Here is a 19,410-nt window from a genome sequence, read left to right on the forward strand (position 1 = left end):
AATTTTATAATGATTCATTCACAGTGTATATGTTAGGCTACTGGGAAGCAATCAAATGGATTACACAAGCTACATGGACATGAACTTGGACAAACTCTGGGAGGCAGTGAGCGACATTGATGCCTGGTGTGTTGCAGCCCATGGGGTCGCAAAGTCGGACACGACTTAGCAACTGAACAACAACAGCAACAAGCTACATTAAAGCAATCATATTGTTGCTTCTTCATTACCAATAATATGAACTTATTTTTCACATTATCTCTTCCTTTTTTGATGACTAGTGTTAGTAATACATAACATTTATAGCACTTTGTATGAGACAATATTGATGTCGATACTAACAGATGACTCATAAAGCATAAGGTTACAATGCTGATACAGTATTGTAAATATATTTTCTCATCCTTGTGATTTCCTTAATAACATTTCTTTTCTCAAATTTACTTTATTGTAAGAATACAGTATATATTACATATAATGTACAGATATGTTAGTCAATGGTTTATCAGTAAGGCTTTCGGTCAACAGTAGCCTATTAGTTGGAGAAGGCAGTACTCTTGCCTGGAAAATCCCATGGACAGGGGAGCCTGGTGGACTGCAGTCCATGGGGTCACTAAGAGTCGGACACGACTGAGCAGCTTCACTTTCACTTTTCACTTTCATGCATTGGAGAAGGAAATGGCAACCCACTCCAGTGTTTTTGCCTGGAGAATCCCAGGGATGGGGAAGCTTGGTGGGCTGCCGTCTATGGGGTCGCACAGAGTCGGAGAAGACTGAAGCGACTTAGCAGTAGCAGCAGCAGCCTATTAGTAATAAAGTTTTGGGGGAGTCAAAGGTTGTATGCAAACTTTTGGTGCTCCCAACCCCCCCCACCCCAACAATAGTTCAAGGGACAACTGTACTTTGTATGTGTGCTGGTTGGGGGTCGGGGATAGCTTTGCTCCAAGGATGAGAGAGTGACTTAGGGAGTCAGGGAGCAAAGAAATGTCTCCCTTTCAGGACGCTAAAATGCTTGAGGCTCTTATATACACAATTGGCCCTAAACCCTTCCCATGTCCATTAAGTACAATAACCTGTTGGTGTCTGTCTGTACCCTTTCCGATTTTTCAAGCAACTCCTTAAGGATGTTGTTTAAGCTAAGCTCAGTCTTTGTCAGTCTTGATCCTGTTGGGGAACAGTGAGGTATGCCTTCACTCCCTAAGGATGGGTCTTGTTCTGAAAGTGGGTTTAGTCTGTCCAGGAGGGCCATCTACCAGTCACCACGATACAAGCTCCTGGCACCCGGGAGAGAGGCTGGAAGAGGGAGAGAAGGCTCCACGGGGATGTGGCAAGAGGGGAATGAGTGGCGCAGTCCAGAGCTGGGTTCGGTGGCAATCCTATAACCGCACTGCTACTCTGGGCCCTCTCACACACCCCAACACACAGTCCTGTTGCTGCACTCAGGGCTCTGTTTAACGAGAGAATAAAATTCCATACCCTAGAACTGGGGAAACTGTGTCCCATGTTACCACTAAAGATGAACGGTGAGAACACAGGACATTGCCTGGACCCCTAGAACTATACAGTGTGACTGCTTACCGCTTCCACATTAGAGGTCCTGAAGTGTGTGTTGGCGGAAGGGGAACTGGGTGGGTAAGCGATCCCCTGTAAAATGCTTTACAAAGATGCAATATAGTGTAGTGACTAAAAGTATAGATCTGAAGCAAGTCTGTGTCGGTGTAATTCTCTTGGTTCTGTCACTCACTAGCTGTATGACTCTAGGCGAGTTACTTTACCTACTTATGCCTCAGTCTCCTCACCTGTAAAATGAGTTGAACAGAAGTTTCTGCCTAGTGAGACTGATGGGCTTTCCAGGTGGTGCTAGTGATAAAGAATCTGGCCATCAGCGTAAGAGCTGCAGGAGCCATGTGTTCAACCCCTGGGTTGGGAAGATTCCCCTGGAGGAGGGCATGGCAACCCACTCCAGTATTCATGCCTGGAAAATCCCATGGACAGAGGAGCCTGGTTAACTACAGTTCATGGGGTCGCAAAGAGTCAGACATGACTGAGCAAGTGGGATTGCTGGGAAGGTTAAACGAATGCACACAAGCACTAGAATAGTACCTGGTGCCAAGTGAGCTGTATTGCAAACCTTAAGTGTTTGCCAATATTTATATCCTTCAATCTACCTCCTGAAACTTGAAATGTTTCCCAAAGTTGAAGTTATGGGATTTGAATAGAGGCTTAAAACAGGCTGAAGTTGTGGTGATAGAGCTTGGCAGCCAGAAAAAGTGATCGTGAGGATGGAAGAATGGAGACTAAAATGGAAGCGGTTATAGAGGTGCAAGGCAGGACTTACAGGAGAGACCCAACAGATGGTAGGGTGGGGGGTGGAGGAGATGCGGGGCTGCTGGGAGGCCTAGAGCCCAGCTGGAGCTGATGAGGACCTGGGGTTGGGGATGCAGAGAAGAAAGTTAAAGGACAGAGAAGGCATGAGGCGACGGTGGGTAGGGTAGGGCCCACAGGCTGAATGTGGGCGATACAGAAAGAGCAGTTTTGACTGCAACCCAGTTTGGAACTGGAGGTGAGCAAAATTTGTAGAGATGAAATTAATTTTTGGCACCTCCTCTGCAGAGAGCCCTGCTCCTGTTACTCTGTGTTTGTTACATGCACACCGCCCTGAAAATGCTGCCCCTCCCCGCCTGAAATTGCTCCCCTCACCCTCCACTCCCCTTATCTGAATGCAGGCTCAGAAGTCAGCCTGCCTGAAGGAAAGCTAACAGAGAGGACCTCATCTCTCAATAACTAAATTACTGCTAGCCACGGACTGTCCCTAAGGTGCCTGGATTTTAAAAAGGAAAAACCTGTAAACTAAAATGAATTTCTCATCTAGGAATCCTTAATTTAGGGGGTGATGGGGTGGACGTAGGTAGGTTTCAGGCCTTTGACAGAGACTCATCATTCTCAGCAATTCTTAAAGGGAGTCTGATTTTCCCAAAATGTTAAGGGCATTTGCTTTAACCTATTTTGGTTAAGGCAGTGGAACAAACTAAAATGGAAGCATTCAGATTAGTTGGAAGAACATAGTTTTCAATTCCGTTAGTGGTTTGTCTGTGTGTCAAAATTCTTTCCTGTTTCTTTTTTGGAACCATAGGTTTTTTTTTTTTTTTTTTTTTCTTAAATGCTTGGATTCATGCTTTCTTCCTACCGATATGGCTCCTGTGGTAGCTCCGACTGGGGTTCAGGTGTGACTGTCGGGAGGTGTGGGGTATCTTGAGACAGGTGTACCCAGGTTGTAGGGGCTGAAATCTGCTTAGTCATAGGTTTTTGACATCCTACATAGTCTTTTCTTTCTAAAACAGCAAGTTCATACTTCTGTAACGTGGAACCAAGAAGTGGGCATGTCTTTTCCACAGCATCCCTCCTCCTCTTCCCTCCCCCATTTCCTACTGCTGTCTGCAGCTCCATCCACTCTCCCGGCATGCTTCACTTTGCCATAATGAGATGCTCGGCTGCTGTGCAGCCACGACGTCTGGAGATAGATGGGGCCTCCTGTACTGCCCTGAGAGGGATGTTAAAAAGACATTGTATTCATGGAAGCGGGCTAGAAAAGGCAAGGAGAAATGAAGAGCCTCATTTCAACAACACACAGCAGCCGCTGTCCAAGCAAAATGGTTTTTCCTTCTGTCTTATCCCCTGCTTACTGGAGTAACTAAAGCAATGCTATATTTCAGAAAGTCATTATAAAGGTCATCCATTGTTTAGATTCTATTGGAAAATTATACCTTCTGAGATTGAATTTAATGTGACCTCATTAGGACTTGATTAGCTCAATGTGATTAAGGTGAAAACACCCAATTCAGAGAACTTGTGGTAATGAATGAATACATTTTTATTCAAATATTCTGTTAAATCCCCAGACAGGTATGATTTCCATAAAATAAAAGGCTCTGGATAAAATAGAAAGGAGTCGTTTTAAGCATCTTACAGTTGGGCTGGAGAAAAGATTAGTTTAAAAAAAAAGGCTTATTAATGCTACCCTAATTGTCACATGTCAAGAAATCTTGCAGGTTAGAAATAGTTTTTAAAAATAAATGAAATTTTCTCTACATTGAGGACAGGCAAAAAATTTAGTGCTAAATGAAATTAAAAACTGACACACTGATGTCAAATCTCAGTGTAATTGAAAAATTCTTAGCTCTTCTGAGAGAAGCCTAAGATGGCTGCTTCATAAAGAAATCAGGCTCCTCTAGAATTTAAAAATAGACTCATTTTTACTTGAAATAGTCCCAAGCATAACAATTAGCCAACTGCATCTCATAAGACTGCATCAGGTTCACACGGAAATATGTGATCCCATCACATAATTGGTGCTCAAGCATTCATTCATTCGTGTTTCCCTCTGACTTTTATAAAATGCTTTTATATATTAGTCCTTGCTTCTCCCTTGAAGGTATTAGTCCCATTTTTATAGTTGAAGGAACTGAGGCCTGTTTAATGCCTGTTCAAGAGTTTAAGCGGTAGGTAGGGTTTAAGTCTTAATTCAGGCTGGCCCAAGGGCAATACTTAAAAGACATTTTGCCTTTGTCTCTAACATGCCGCTCAGTCGTGTCTGACTCTTTGCGACCCCATGGACAGTAATCCGCCAGGCTCCTCTGCCCATGGAATTCTCCAGGCAAGAATACTGGAGTGGGTTGCCATTCCCTTCTCCAGGGGATCTTCCTGACCTAGGGATTGAACCTGGGTCTCCTGCATTGCAGGCAGATTCTTTAGCGTCTGAGCCACCAGGGAAGCCCTGCCTCTAGTACAGAAGATTTAAACTGTTTTTTTTTATACCAGTTCCTGTGGCTCTTGGGAAAAGGCAGTAGTAGTACATCAAAGTACAAGTAAGAGAAATTATTCATTATGGAACATAACATGTGTCTCTATTCAGGCAGAATCCCCTGTAACTGATGACGATCTGTTTACTCCTTTGGGGTATACCATCTTTCTATAGCCACAGGAATTTCCTATATCCATTTGAACTTCCAGTATCAATCAATTTTCATTACACAAGTTTTTAAATAATTTGAACAATGGACATTGATGTTGGGTCCTCACTTTTTATCTCTACTGTATGAAGTCTCACGTCATTTCAAACTAATTTCACACTGGTGGCATGTCCTAGGTCCTAGTGAAGGATGTTCCTGAATACTAACTATATGTTTCACCGTGAACTCTAGAAGGGAAGAAGGAAGTCCAGCTAATAGAAAATAGGGACTATGGAGTTAGGGACTAGATTAGACAAAAAACAAGCTTGGGATGAAAAGCTGGACATGAAGGGGGGAAAGTTTATTCCAGAATGTGTTGAGTACTGGAGAGTGTCACACTGATCACAGCAGCTAATGTTTATTGAACATTACTCTATGCCAGGTACATTTAAGTGCTTACTTGTATTTACTCATTCATGTAATCCTTACAACATTGCTATGAGGTAGGTTCTACTATTTTCACTATTTTGCAGGTAAACAACCAACAGAATTTAGTCCAGGCAATCTGGCTGCAGAAAGCCTAAATTCTGCTTCAAAAAAAGATGGCATAAGTGCTCTGGAGGCTAAATAATATCCAATGTAGAGGTGGTTCCAGAAAGTTCCATCTGCTAAGTGTTTTTGTATATTGGGAGACATGATATAGCCCCAGTGGAGGCTGATGAAAAAGTGGAAGGGTCTTGAGTGTGCACTACAAGCCCACATGACCAGAGCAGATCAATTTTATGAAATAATCTGTGGTCACTGTTACTTGCTTGTGTTTAATATCCAGTGTTCTGACCTCTAGTGTAAGAGAGGCAGGGGGAAAAGGAAGCTGATGAAGGGAAAAGGGTAGTAAAGTAAGACAGAAGGCAAATGATGCTATATTTTTGGCTTGTCAATTACTCCCAGTTTTGAGGAGAGGCCGTCCTTTCTGGTGCCAGTGAGGAAAATGTCTACTTCTATGCTTTTTCCTTTAACAACCTAATCATTGGGACCTGACTATGATGCAGGTTTAAAAAATGAGACCAACATTTTTATTATCCTAGTAGCATCTGGCAAATTGCTATTTGCAAAACTGTTCTATGTATATATGTGAAAAGAAATGTATCTTACTCTGACATACGTAATTAAATTAAGAGCTGAAACTGGTTCCCAATAACACAGGCCTCAGTGGTTAGAAGGTTAATTCCAGTAGGCTGAAGAGGCTTTCCTCTCTTACTGATACAGCGTGAATGTATGCTCAGTCCAAGAGTATTCATTACATTCAGCAGAACCTCATTAGCTACTCTGGATAAATAACCTCATTAATGACATAGCATGAAGTAGATAGATGCTTTTGAAACAAGATCAAAAGGATCAAATAGATAAGAAAGCTGTAGTAACCTGCAAATAATCTTTCTGACTAATATTTTTCATAATATATATCTACAAAGGCAGCTGGAGTGGCTAGATACTCTAGAAAGAGGCCAGGTTTCCTACACTATTTTTGAAAATCACATTCATATCCATATTATTATATCCTTGTAAATAAACCTCTCAGGTATGAGGGCATATACCTGCCCCCAGTATGGGAACACGACAACATAGGGAGTTTGACTTCTCAGGGGCACCATTACTCATCAGTGGCAAGTTACTATGGCTCTTATTTGTCTGAGCAGGCCCAACTTTATTTCAGTCTTGAGGACTATGCTATTTTCCATTCTGTAACCCCAACCCTAAATGCAAGAAAAGCATGCTATAGTGGAATTTGGGGAGAAGTTTTAAAATTTTATTAAAGAGCATTGTTGTTCTCTCACTTGACTTTTCCATACTAAATTTCAATCTAGGCTTAAGGTATTAAAAAAAATTGATTTAAATTAAGGAGGCTTCCCTGGTGGCTCAGATGGTAAAGAAGCTGATTAAAAGTATGTTGTACAACAAATAGAAAAATTCCAATTAAATTATCATTTAAAACAAAGTAACTTGCTTTAATATTACCTTAAAGCAGTAATTGGGTGAAGCAAAATGGCAGAGACTACATTCCCAAACATCTCTACCCACCACAGTCCCAAGACTGTGGTTCTCCAAGGACATGAATATAAATGCACAGAATAACATTATCTCAGTAAACATCCCCACAGGAATTGAGTGATTTGGGAATGCTACCAATGAGAAAAAGTGGAAATGTATTATGTATTTTAAAAATTCCTTACGGAACTTCATAAAAAAGAAGGCAATATTCTAACTGTGAAGTACAGAATTTGAAGTAGACTGATAACTTTCTAATGGAAAAGGAGACTGGTTTATCCATCTTTGGAATTTGAAGATTTGTTATTAGACAGTGTGGTTTAGGAAAAGACCTAGTTTAGGAGTTGGGATACTTGAGTTTAATGCTGTTAACTAGCTGAATGACTTTATGTTTAATTCTTTTGGACCTCAAGCCTCATATTCTTAAATGAGGAAGCTGGATTTGATTATCTGCAGGGTTCCTTCCCCATCTAAAATTACATCTTACAGTCAACGTGCAGTTCACTCTGAGGAAGAGTTAATTCGTGCCTACTCTGAATGCACTGTAGCTGGTGCTGGGGACATAAAGATTAAAAACAAGCTTTCTACCATCAAAGGTTTATAATCTTGGGGATTGTTAAAATGACAGGGTAATATATACAGAATACTATGCAGTCACTTGAGCTTCCCTGGTGGCTCAGATAGCAAAGAGTCAGCTTGCAACGATTGAGACCTGGGTTCGATCCCTGGGCTGGGAAGATCCCCTGGAGAAGAGAATGGCTACCTACTCTAGTATTCTTGCTTGGAGAATCCCACAGAGTCTAGTGGACTACAGTCCTTGGGGTTGCAAAGATTCGGACACGACTAAGCAACTAACATTTTCACTATGCAGTCACTTCATTATATCTGTTTTATTATTCATAAGACTTGTGGGCCAGAGAGGCTTAGCAGGCTGTGAGCTTTGCCTCCCAATCCTCAGGCTACAGCTGACTCACTATAGACATCTGTGTAAATTACTCTCCAGATCTGTTTTTTCTTTAAAAACAATCATACGGACCCGACTGAAAGTGATGCTGGAATACAACAAAGGCTGTATATTTCGTACATTTTTATGTGCCAGAGGACAATGTTGGGTGTTGGGGCAAAGCAGCTGGCAGGTGCCTCATGCAGATTAATATATCAATATATTATTATATAGTTGGCTGCAAATAAATCGATATAGCAAATGACTACCTACAACAAATTAATTTTGGTCTTATTTTAATTTAGAGGTGTCAAGTAACAAGTCCATTATTGTAAAAAACAAACAAACAAACAAACGTGTTTCAGCCCTTGAAGTACCATGATAAGCAGTAAAAAGCCATACAAATATCACATATTCAAAATACTATAAACTTGGATGAACTGTAAGTACTTCTTAGATGTGTAGAGTAAGTTGAAAACACAAATGGTATAAAGAATGCAGGAGCAGTTTCTCTCCTCAGGCTAAGGACAGACGTTCTTACTATTAGATGTGCCCCCAAAGGATGCCTCATTTCAGAGTACAGAGGTACCTACCCATCTCTGCAGGGCCCAGCTGATGCTGTTAGGTTAAAGGTCACCAATGAAGAGATGAGATTCTTGTCTTGTCTGAATTGAACCTGAAGTGGATAAATTCAGGTTCCATTCTGAGAATCTATGATTAGATGGAGTGATTCATAAGTATTTGAATGATAGAAGCATGACAGATACAAAACGAGACATTAGGGATTAAGAAAGATGGAGTATATTACAAGGGGAGTGGTGTGGGACGTAGGAACTGGCTTCATCTTGTTCTTTCAAATAGGCTGTTTTTGGTCTTAATATTTATGTCCTGATTTGAAACATAAATTTCAGAACCCTGAAACTCAAAAGCTTTGGCTGTATAAGTCTAAAACCAAAACGACTCATTTGTTACCAGCTGTTCTTAGTGTCATCCATTCTCTAAGGCGGGAGGGTGGAATGGCCTAGCTGCAGGTTGGGGCAAGGCTTCTGCACACAGGGAAGTGGTGTTTGTGTGTTGTGGCTGGGATAGGAGAAGCGGTCCTCCACTAATATCTCAAAATATTATTCCGCTACATTAATATGGTGAGTGTGCTGAGTTGGTTTGAAAGCCTTGCGAAAAACTCGTCGGAACTATGGAAAATGTTGAGAATTCTTGACTGAGGAAACTCAAGGGTCAGAAGTCATCTAAACTAACTCCTTCCTCTGCCAAATAACAGCCAAACAACAGTTTTCTGGACCGCTTCTTGCCGTCATTGACTTAGATTCACTTAGCTGACGCATACTGTCCTTCAAGGGCTGGTGACCTGAGCCTTGGACTTGCTCAGGTGCCAGCCTGAGCCCGATGCTCAGAGAGTGGCCCTTGGTTTTCTGCGTGTGGTCTGCGGGCGCACAAATGTGTATCACCGACCATGGAGCAGTCGAAGCCTTTAGAACAGACCATTTGTGACGAAGGAGGAGGAAATGTGTTGTCGCTGGAAAAGAAGCGCATTTCGAAAATGAGGACAGAGTGGATTGTTGTGACTTGTGCAAGAAAGAATTTGTTCCTCACCAGGGGGTTTGCTGGAAATAAAGACGCGGCGACTCTTTATCAGTCTCTAGCTGCAGGAAACAGCCAGCAAGAGAAGTCCCAGTCCAACTTCGTCGCGGACTGGGCTCCCGTAGAGAGCCGCTCGGAGGCGTGAGAGACAAGCAGAAGACTCCGACGCGTCGAGTCGGCGGTTCCCCCACTCAGTGCAGCGGCTCTTCTCCTTCTTCGTTCTTTGGGAGACACTTCGCTTGCTTTGTTTCAGACGCCGACCTATCTTCCTTGGTTGGTCTACAGCTCCACCAGTCCCGCCCACCAGAGGGCGGGGCTCCAGGGTCAAGGTGGACCAATTCCCCAGCCTCGCCCCTACACGCGCTTTTGGACCCCCGGGGCTGAGTGACAGCGGCCAGGTCCAACCTGCTATTCGGGAGCATGGCCCCCGCCAGGGGCGGTACGGGGACGAGGCGCCGGGGCCAATCGTATTGGACTTTAGGGGGCGGGGCCTCTTTGCCAGCTCCAGACCAGCTCTCTCTGCACTCTTTTTGTCAAATGAGAGACGCGGGTGGGCGGCCCCTCAGCCGAAGTTCAGCCAATGGAGGAGGCGAGATGGGCGGGCCGAGAGTGCCCGGCGGCGGGTCCTCAGCTCCCAGCCGAGGTGCGGCGAGCCGGTGGGGGGACCGCGAGGCGAGCGCGGGAGCTTGGGCGGCGAGAGCGGTGTGAGCTGCCCGAAAATGCACTCGGATGCCGCCGCTGTCAGTGAGTAACAGAGAACCAGCCGGCTGGGAGCGGGCGGCTGCCAACACTCTCCGCTCATCTCCCGCAGTCCCCGCCCCGCGCCTCCTGTCCCGAAACACGCCGGGATCCCCTGCCCGGGAGCCACCCCTTCCCCTCCCGGGGCCGGGGCGGGCGGTGACGCTGCGGGCGGCGCGGGGCGGGGGCGGGCGTGGGGGGAAGGGGCCGGCCTGCCGGGGGAGGGCGGAGGTGAGGGGGGTGGGGACTGGCTCCATTTCAGTGTTGGGGGAAGGGGGGGGGGGGGGACGTGCGATGAAGGGCCGGGACCAGAGTGTCCCGGGTGAATGGAGGTGGAGGCGGCGGCGGGCGCTAGCGAGCAGGGTTGGGGGTTGGCACCGACGGGGGGAGGGAGAGAGGGAGCGAGCGAGCGAGCGGGGCGCAGGGGTGAGGATTTCCTAGGGGCTGAGCGGTGCGGGCGGCTCCGTGAGAAAGGCGGGTGAGTGCTAGGGGAGCGCGGGGGCGGGGACAATGGGAAGAAGGGCTGGATGGCGGGGGTGGGGGGGAACAATGGGGTGGAGGATTGGGGGCAGCGGCCGTGCGGGGCAGGAGGGCAGGCAAGGAGATGAGGGCTGATGTAATGGGAAAGGGAGATGGTGGGAGGGATTGGGGTGTGATGGGATAGTTGGGGAGTCCGGCGAGCAGGAGGGCCATAGGAAGCGTGGAGGGATAGAACTGGGAGTGGTGAGAGGGGGCCGAGGTTGGGGTAATAGGATGGAGCAGGTGTTGGGAACATAAGGAAATTGGGAGTGAGAGGAGAGGCAGAAGGTGGTTTGGGGTGACATAATGGGGCCAGGGGTAGAGGAGGTGCTGTGGGGGTGAAGAGCTAGTTGTGAGGGAAGAGAGGTTGGGAGGGGCCAGGGCAGGGGGAACACTTGTCTTGTCCAGATTCTGTCCGCGTGGGGCTCGGGGAGGAAGGTGTCGGACTATGTGTTTGGGGGAGATGTATCCTTCCCTGGATTAAGGCTGGGTCCCTTGAAGGGGAGCCTTGAGCTTCAGGGTATAAGGGGGGGGCGGGGCTGGGGTGGAGGGGGCGGGGGAGGTGCCCTGAGGTTGGCGCTTGCCGCGGTTACCCCTGATCGGCGGGAAGCGAGGTCAACGCTGGCGCGGGCTATGGCTGCGGGTCTGGGAGGCGGGGCAGGGGAGCAGGCTGCGGGTTTTCCGCTGTGGGTGCCGGAGGGGCCCTGGAGTCCAGGGGCGGGGCGGCGGCGGGGGGGGGGGTCCCTGACGGTCCGAGGATTTGGCAGTCTGTGACGCAGTTGTCTAATTTCTGATCGTCAGGTGTGGAGGCTGGTGCTTCGGGATCCGCTTCCCTGCCGGGAGGGCCGGACCACAAACCCAGCGTAGCGCCCTCGGGGCGCGACCTCTTCCAGCCTTGCGGAGAGGGCGCTTTAGGGGTTTCCTTTAGGGTCTGGCACCAGTCGCCGGGCGTGAAGGGGAAAGGCGGTCCCGCGGAATTCTGGGACTTGTAGTCCGGACCGCGGTTGGGTTGGGTGCACGTGGGTAACTGTGGAAACGAGTCCCAGAATGCAGCGCGCCTCTCGGAGCCTCCCAGCTCCGCTAACTCGTGCTTTATTCCCCGCGGACCCTAGCGCACTCCAGGGAGGCGTTCCTGTCCTTTGGGACCTTCTCCCCGTGTCAGCGGGTGGGCGAGAACCAAGCCAAGCGCAGTCCTTTCACACTTGGGTTCTTTATCCCCAAGTTGAATATTTCCCACTTGCATTTGTTGCCCTTACTTGTAGAATAAATGCTTCGTCTTGAACCATTTAGTACATAGGTTGTGGAAAAACATTGAAGATGCGACGCAGTTTAAAGCAGCGTTTAGAATAGTGTGTATTTGTGGCTTCCTGTGTGTATAAACACCAAGTTAAAAGGTTCCGTCTTAGTTAAATCTAAGAATGCGGTGGAGACACGTAAAAACGTTGTGAAGATAGTATAAATTGTGTTTGCAGTTCTTGGGCCGTTTGGATTGCCAAAGGATAAGGGGACTTTTGGGGAAAAGATGTTCTTGAATTTGGTGTGTGTGCATGTACGTGCTTAGTCTCTTCAGTCCTGTCTGACTCATTTGTGAGCCCGTAGACTATAATCCGGAGAGGGCAATGGCACCCCACTCCAGTACTCTTGCCTGGAAAATCCCATGGATGGGGGAGCTGCAGTCCATGGGGTCGCACAGAGTCGGGCACGACTGAAGCGACTTAGCAGCAGCAGCAGACTATAATCCGCCAGGCTCCTCTGTCCATGGGATTTCCCAGGCAAGAATACTGGAGTGTGTTGCCACTTACACTCTAGAGGATCCTCCTGACCCAGGGATCGAACTCAGGTCTCTTGCGTCTCCTGCAATGGCAGGCGTAGTCTTTACCACTGTGCCACCAATTGAGAGCTGGAGGTGGCTTAATGGAATTGCGGTGAAAATGATCTCATTTATTTAAGTCAGCATGAAAATGTGAAGATGAGCAAAGGGAATATTTGATGTCTTTGGTTTTCAAAGAAGCATGGAAAGCAAATGAGACTAGAGGAAGGTAAACTCATTGGAGAGAACCTTAGGTTTTCATGTGTTTTTCTTTAGTATTAGAAACCATCCTTTCAGCCTGTAGACTGCAGACATCACATCCTTTGCCAGTTCCCTTTACCATTGATATGCAATGAGGACTCCAAAACTTGTAATGTGGAGGAGGGCTATCAGGTTAGCTCAGAAGTGACAAGAGTTTTTTAATGTGATGTATAAAGTACTATGAAACCATTGGTAGCATGGTCACTAGAAGATTATTGTGATGACCCAGATGATAAAAATTTTACCAAGAAGTCCAAAGATTTGGAAACTATCTAGTATGGTTACAAATATATTGAACTTGAGTGCTTGATTCAATGAACTCATATGGTTCATTTCATAATGGCTGAAAAATTGGGCAATGTGTGATTTTATCAGGAAAAGATTTATATCTGTTTTATATTTTACTTAAGCTTAAGGTGACATATCCAGGAACTCCTTTGTGACATGTAAATATTTAACCTGGTTATGTTTTCCTTTTTTTTTTTTAATGTGCATGTGTCATGAAATTTGCTCTTGTAAAGGGTGAAGTGTATGAGGTTGAAAACAAGACCTGTAACTGTCTTCAAGGGGGTGTTTTTAAAGAAAATATTAGGCCAGTCGTTCTGTTCCCTTTTCTCTTTTTTCAGTTTCATCCCAAAGGGCAGGTGCCCTATAGATACACATGACGCTCTCTCTTCCTCAGCACGCAAACCCCAGATTCCTATACATTATTATCGTAGCACTTTCTGCTATGGTTTTTAGGTTCCTCTTTGATTTTTGGCCTTTGGGGAGGTTGTTTTATTTTCTTATGAGCTTAGTTATGCATTTAAACAAACGTTTCTTAAACTTTTCCCAGAACTTTTGCGACTGTTTCAAGCAGATGGTTCCAGCTTAAGAATGGTGTGACTTTACAGTGGTGCTCAATCAATATGCATTTAATAAAAACTGTACCTTGAATTTTGGATTTTGATCTTTTCTCAAGTTAGTGATGTCTGGTATTATAGTTTCCTGATGCTTGAGCAGCGGCCTCGGCAACTCCCAGTCAGACACGTAATCAGGAGGGTAAACAACCAGTACAGTTATAACCATTTTGTACCCAGACCACCATCCTGTTTTTCACTTTCAGTACAGTTTTCTGTAAATTACCTGAGGGGACTTCCCTGGTGGTCCAGCAGTTAAGACCCTACGCTCCCAATGCTGAGAGCACTGATTCCATCCCTGGTTGGGGAACTAAGATCCTGCCTGCCACATAGCATGGCCAAAAAAAAAAAAAATTACCTGAGATAGTCAATATTTTGTTATAAAATAGGCTTGAAGTTTCGAGATAATTTTGCCCAGCTGTGTGTTAACATAAGCGTTCTGAGCATGTTTAGGATGGGCTAGGCTAAGCTATTATCTGTAGGTTAGGTTTATTAAATGTACTTTCGACATAGGATATTCTCAGTTAAATAGTGGGTTTACTCAGGGCATAACCCCATCATAAGTAGAGAAAGATCTATAATGGGAATATTTTCAGGTTGTTTTACCAGTAACATTGCCAGAAAAGAAAGAACCCCTCATTTTCTCCCTTGGAAGAGAAAATGGTAACCCCCTCCAGTATTCTTGTCTGAAAAATCCCATGGACAGAGGAGCCTGGTGGGCCACAGTCCATGGGGTTGCAAAGAATAGGACAATTTTCCACTTCTGAGAATTTCTGTATTTTTGTTTTTTATTCCTCTCTTCTTGCTCCCAAGAAGTACCCCTATTAACACTTGATCACATGTTTTCAATGTTATTTATTATTATATCCATTTCTCTTTAACTGCTCCCAGAAGCTCTTATTGCTTTTTTCCTATCATATATGTTTGCATTGCTCTCATCTCAGTAGTGGAGAAGGCAATGGCAACCCACTCCAGTACTCTTGCCTGGAAAATCCCATGGATGGAGGAGCCTGGTGGGCTGCAGTCCATGGGGTTGCTAAGAGTCGAACATGACTGAGCGACTTCCCTTTCACTTTTCACTTTCATGCATTGGAGAAGGACATGGCAACCCACTCCAGTGTTCTTGCCTGGAGAATCCCAGGGACGGAGGAGCCTGGTGGGCTGCCGTCTATGGGGTCACACAGAGTCGGACACGACTGAAGTGACGTAGCAGCAGCAGCTCTCATCTCAGTAGTAATAGTCTTGTGTAGTCAGCAGTGTAAAAAAATCATGGTTTCAGAAACTGACCTCCTGATAACTTTTGTTGTATGATTTAGGATGCCTCTGGCAAATAAATACTCAATCAAAAGTGGCTTAAGTAATAGAGCTTATTTTTGTTCAGTAACAAGAAGTTTAGAGATGGATGGTTCTAAGGCTGGTACAGAGTCTCAGTATGTCTTTTAAGAATCTAGGCTCTTTGTATACTTTTTTCCTTTATTTTTAGTATTTTGGTTTGTCAGGAGCCTTAAGCTCGTTGCCTCATGTTTGCAATGTGGTTGCTGTAGCACCAGACATCATGCTTATGTAAGAAAAGGGTGAAAGCGGTATATTTACTTATAGTTCCCTCCCTTCCAGAGAGAATCTTTTCTGGACGGTCACCTTGGAGACTTTCCCTTTAGTTTCATTGGGTAGAATTGACATCATGCCACTACTAGTTGTAAGGGAGGTGGAGAAGGTGAAAGTCTGGCATTTTTAGCTTCTGTTGTGGGTTCCAGACTTCCCTAGGGCCCAAGAAGGGTGAGGAGAATGCTATGAGTTGGCAGCCTATAGTTATATCCCTGAATCAGCTACTTTGTCCAACTGTCTTTGACTTGGTCTCAATCATTTTTATCTGTTGATTTATTTTCTGCCACATTCTAAAATGATTAGAGGTGACTTAATAAATATAAATAAAATTCTGTCAAGAGAAAGAAAATACAGATTTACAGGCTACACATAAATGCTTGCTGTATGTTAGAAATGGGCCCTGTATTTTGGCTCTCAGCTTCCTAGTGGCCAAAATAAAGATGAGAACAAGACCAATTCATTTTTTTCATTTGGTGAATGAAACTGCAGTTCATTTAATAACCCAGGCTGAAAGCTTAGACATTGCTCATCCTCTCTTTTCTTGGTTGGTAGTGAGTGCAAGCTTGCATCTCTCTTCCTATGCCTGTCCTCTCTGTTCCATACCGATTGCCATCGCCCTAGGTCTGAGCCATCCTTTCTTATAATAACCAGTAAGTAATCTTTTTGCCAGGCTCAGCCTCCTATTTATCCTCTTCATCATCAGTTGAATATCTTTGTCCTTATGACCCCTCTACCCCAAAACCTCAAAGGCTCCCAGTTGCTTACAGATGTCTCAGGAGCTGGGATTGAACTGGTTCTGTAGTTTAAGCTTAGTTTCTTTCTTCTGAACTCTTCTCCCTGCTCTGCTCTCAGTGCCACTCCTCTTAATTGTTCCTTTTTCCCACTCTAGCAGACTCCTTCCCTCCACCGAATCTCCAAGGACTGTTGACTTTTATTCTCGGTTTTATCTTATTTAACGGTTTTATCTTATTTAACAGTAGCTATGTGTTTACTTACTTGTCCCTTTTCCAGTTGGACAATAACTCTCTCTTGAGATCTGGGACTCTGCCTTAGTATCCATGCTGTGGTCCTGTGCATTGCATTGCTTAGAACCTCAAATATGTAATGAACTGAACTTAGATGGTCTCTTAGATGAACTTAGATGAACTCTTGAGCAGTTAGTGAATTATCTGAAAGATTTTCATGCTTCCTCCTGCAATTCTGCTTCTGAGATGTCTTTTGTTATCTTTAGGTTTTTCTTCCAGGAATACACTTATTTTCACTTATTCATTCTCTGCCATTTTTTTTGGACAGAGTTGTCCTATGCAAACCAATTTAAATAATATGTATTTTTAAATAGATGCAGATACCAGTTTTGAAGAATGTCTGTGGCATGGAGAAGTTCTCCAGAAGGGAGTAGCACACTGGTGATGTGTAACAGTACATGTGTCCACTTCTGACCTGGTGTGTAATGGGCCGTGGTGGGGAAGGCTTGGGCAGGGCTTGGCAAGTCTGATGGTAAAGAGCCTGGAAGTGTCTGTCTCCCTTCCTATTTTGTTTTATGACCAGAGTCTGGTCCTAAGGGTGTTTTTTTTTTGTTGTTGTTGTTTTTTAATGTTAAGAATACATTAAGCTCACCAAAGTCTTTCTTTATTTAGGAAGTAAATTGTGTTGGAGGTGAGTTTTCTGAGCCTCTGACATTAATGCTGACATCTCTACTTAGGTAACCAGCTTAAATTACAGTCAGTAGCCTTTCATAGCATATTCTTTTTTTAATTCTGAGATTCAGGTTAGCAGAAGTACCTCTTGAGAATTATTCTTTTAAGCAGAACATACATGTAAAGATATTTGTGGCTGGGACTTCCCTGGTGGTTCAACAGTTAAAACACCACACTTCTACTGCAGGGAGCCCAAGTTTGATCCCTGATTGGGAAACTAAGATCCTGCATGGTGTGTAGCCACAAAAAATAAAACAAACAAAAAAAGTATTAAAAAAAATATTGGTGGCTATCAGTTCAGTTCAGGCGCTCATTCGTGTCCAACTCTTTGCGAACCCATGGACTGCAGCACACCAGGGTACCCTGTCCATCACCAACTCAAAACTCCTGTTTGAGCTTACTCAAACTCCTGTCCATCAAGTCGGTGACGCCATCCAGACATCTCACCCTCTGTCATCCCCATCTCCTCCTGCCTTCATCTTTCCCAGCATCAGGGTCTTTTCCAGTGAGTCAGTTCTCATCAGGTGGGCAAAGTATTGGAGTTTCTGCTTCAGCATCAGTCTTTCCAATGAATATTCAGGACTGATTTCCTTTAGGATTGAGTGGTTGGATCTCCTTGCAGTCCAGGGGACCCTCAAGAGTCTTGTCCAACACCACAGTTCAAAAGCATCACTTCTTCAGCGCTTAGCTTTCTTTATAGTCCAACTTTCACATCCATACATAACTATTGGGAAAACCATAGCTTTGATTAGATGGACCCTTGGTGGCTATAAGAGAGGCTATTATATTGGTGGCTATAAAAGAGGCTACAACTTTTGGCTTATGTTTCAAATAGAAAAAAATACTGAAGTGCATCTTGAATAGAATCATATATTTTAACAATTGTTGCATGACTGTTCAGATCTAAGGATCTTTTCTCTGTCATGTCCAATATTCTGGTAGACAAAGTATTTGCTGCTTTAGATTTGAATTGTTTTTGTTTTAATCTGAAGATGCTGTTAATGAGTTATTTTCAATCTAGGAAGGTAGGCTTTGTAGTTTTTGAAACTACTAATTAATATACTGGTGGTGGTGGTGGTTTAGTCGCTAAGTCATGTCCGACTCTTTGTGACCCCCAAGGACTGTAGCCCACCAGGCTCCTCTGTCCATGGGATTTTCCAGGCACGAATACTGGTGTGAGTTGCCATTTCCTTCTCCGGAGTATCTTCCTAACCCAGGGATTGAACTTGTGTCTCCTGCATCGCAGGCGAATTCTTTATCAACTGAACCACTGTAAAACATTAAATAATGTGTCGAAAGACCCCCACCCTCCCCAGATCACATTACCTCTGAGTATGATTCTTTTAGTTCCATCTTTGAGGATTGTTTTCCTTGTGAATATTTTTTGAAAACCTTTCATTAGTTGCTGTCCGTGTCAGTAGTATTTGCAAAGATGGTGTGTCATCTCTTTATATCTGTGATGGCTTTTGCCAGTCTTTGGGGCCCTGGTTCTTCCTCTCATTGGGGAATTCTAACTGTCAAAGCAGAGCTGCCTAGACACAGCCACACCAGAGTGTGATTCTGAGACTGAAGGCTGGTCCAGGTAATGTCAGTGGTGCACTCTGCCCTTAGATGTTTTGGTTGTACAGCTGGTATGATTGGTCCTCTGGTTTTCCTGGAGATTGTGGGAACTATCTAATAACCTTAAAAAAGAAAAATTGCTGTCCTGTTTAAGTTAGCTGGTTTGTTTGTGATGCTTACAACTAAGAATTCTGACAAATTCAACATCCAGACCGATCACTGGTCGATACATGGCAGAGGCCGTTGTGGAGAAGAGCAGTGATCTGCCTTTCCACTCTGCCTGGACTCTGTTCAGAGTCCAAGAGCCCTGACTTGAGGTGATCCAAAAGACTGAAGCGGGTACTGAGGCAGTGTTCGTGGTAGGAGCTGTCTTTGTCAGTGGTCATGCTGGACTCTGAGGCATGCAGTCACCCCACTGATCTCACTGTGTAGAGCTCTTTACTGCTGTCTTCTCTTAATCACATCTGTGTCCTCTCCCCCGCCCCCAAATTGTTGAGAGTATTAGGTATGGAAAGAATACTGGTAGAATATTTATTTTGTTTAGCCAAAAATCATATCTAATAGTCCTAATTGCTGTTTAGTTGACTTTATTGAATGTACTTAATTCTATAAAACTTTACCCATTTGATAAATACATGTGTGTGTGTAACCACCACAATAATTAAGATATGGAATGATTTTGTTGTCCCTCAAAATACCCTTATATTCCCTTGCAGTCTGTGCTTCTGTACTTTCCACCACAATTTTTGGCTTTTAATATATATCAGCTTAGGCCTCCTCCATGTTA

The 19,410-nt window shown here is 44.5% G+C and overlaps 2 protein-coding genes across 22 annotated transcripts in view; both read left to right on the forward strand.

Annotated features, from left to right (window-relative positions):
- The window catches only part of CWH43 (cell wall biogenesis 43 C-terminal homolog), a 100,334-nt gene extending 90,528 nt beyond the window's left edge, over positions 1-9,806 (forward strand). For both annotated transcript variants that reach the window (XR_009601039.1, XR_009601040.1), the window contains one exon: positions 25-9,806. The gene's annotated coding sequence lies outside the window, so the exon portion shown is untranslated. The remainder of the gene's footprint in view (positions 1-24) is intronic.
- A 328-nt stretch (positions 9,807-10,134) lies between these two features.
- Positions 10,135-19,410, forward strand: part of DCUN1D4 (defective in cullin neddylation 1 domain containing 4) — a 74,774-nt gene continuing 65,498 nt past the window's right edge. For 10 of the 20 annotated variants that reach the window (XM_060417098.1, XM_042251407.2, XM_042251408.2 and 7 more), the window contains exon 1: positions 10,135-10,278. In XM_060417098.1, coding sequence (XP_060273081.1) covers positions 10,254-10,278 — 25 coding nt within the window. In that variant the 5' untranslated portion in view covers positions 10,135-10,253. Of the gene's footprint in view, positions 10,279-10,556; positions 10,869-10,969; positions 10,996-11,369; positions 11,406-19,410 lie in introns of those variants that run through there. The other 10 variants (XM_060417106.1, XM_060417109.1, XM_060417112.1 and 7 more) reach the window with 5 other exon arrangements.

Source organism: Ovis aries, chromosome 6 (genome assembly GCF_016772045.2).
Source record: "Ovis aries strain OAR_USU_Benz2616 breed Rambouillet chromosome 6, ARS-UI_Ramb_v3.0, whole genome shotgun sequence".
Lineage (NCBI taxonomy): Eukaryota > Metazoa > Chordata > Mammalia > Artiodactyla > Bovidae > Ovis > Ovis aries.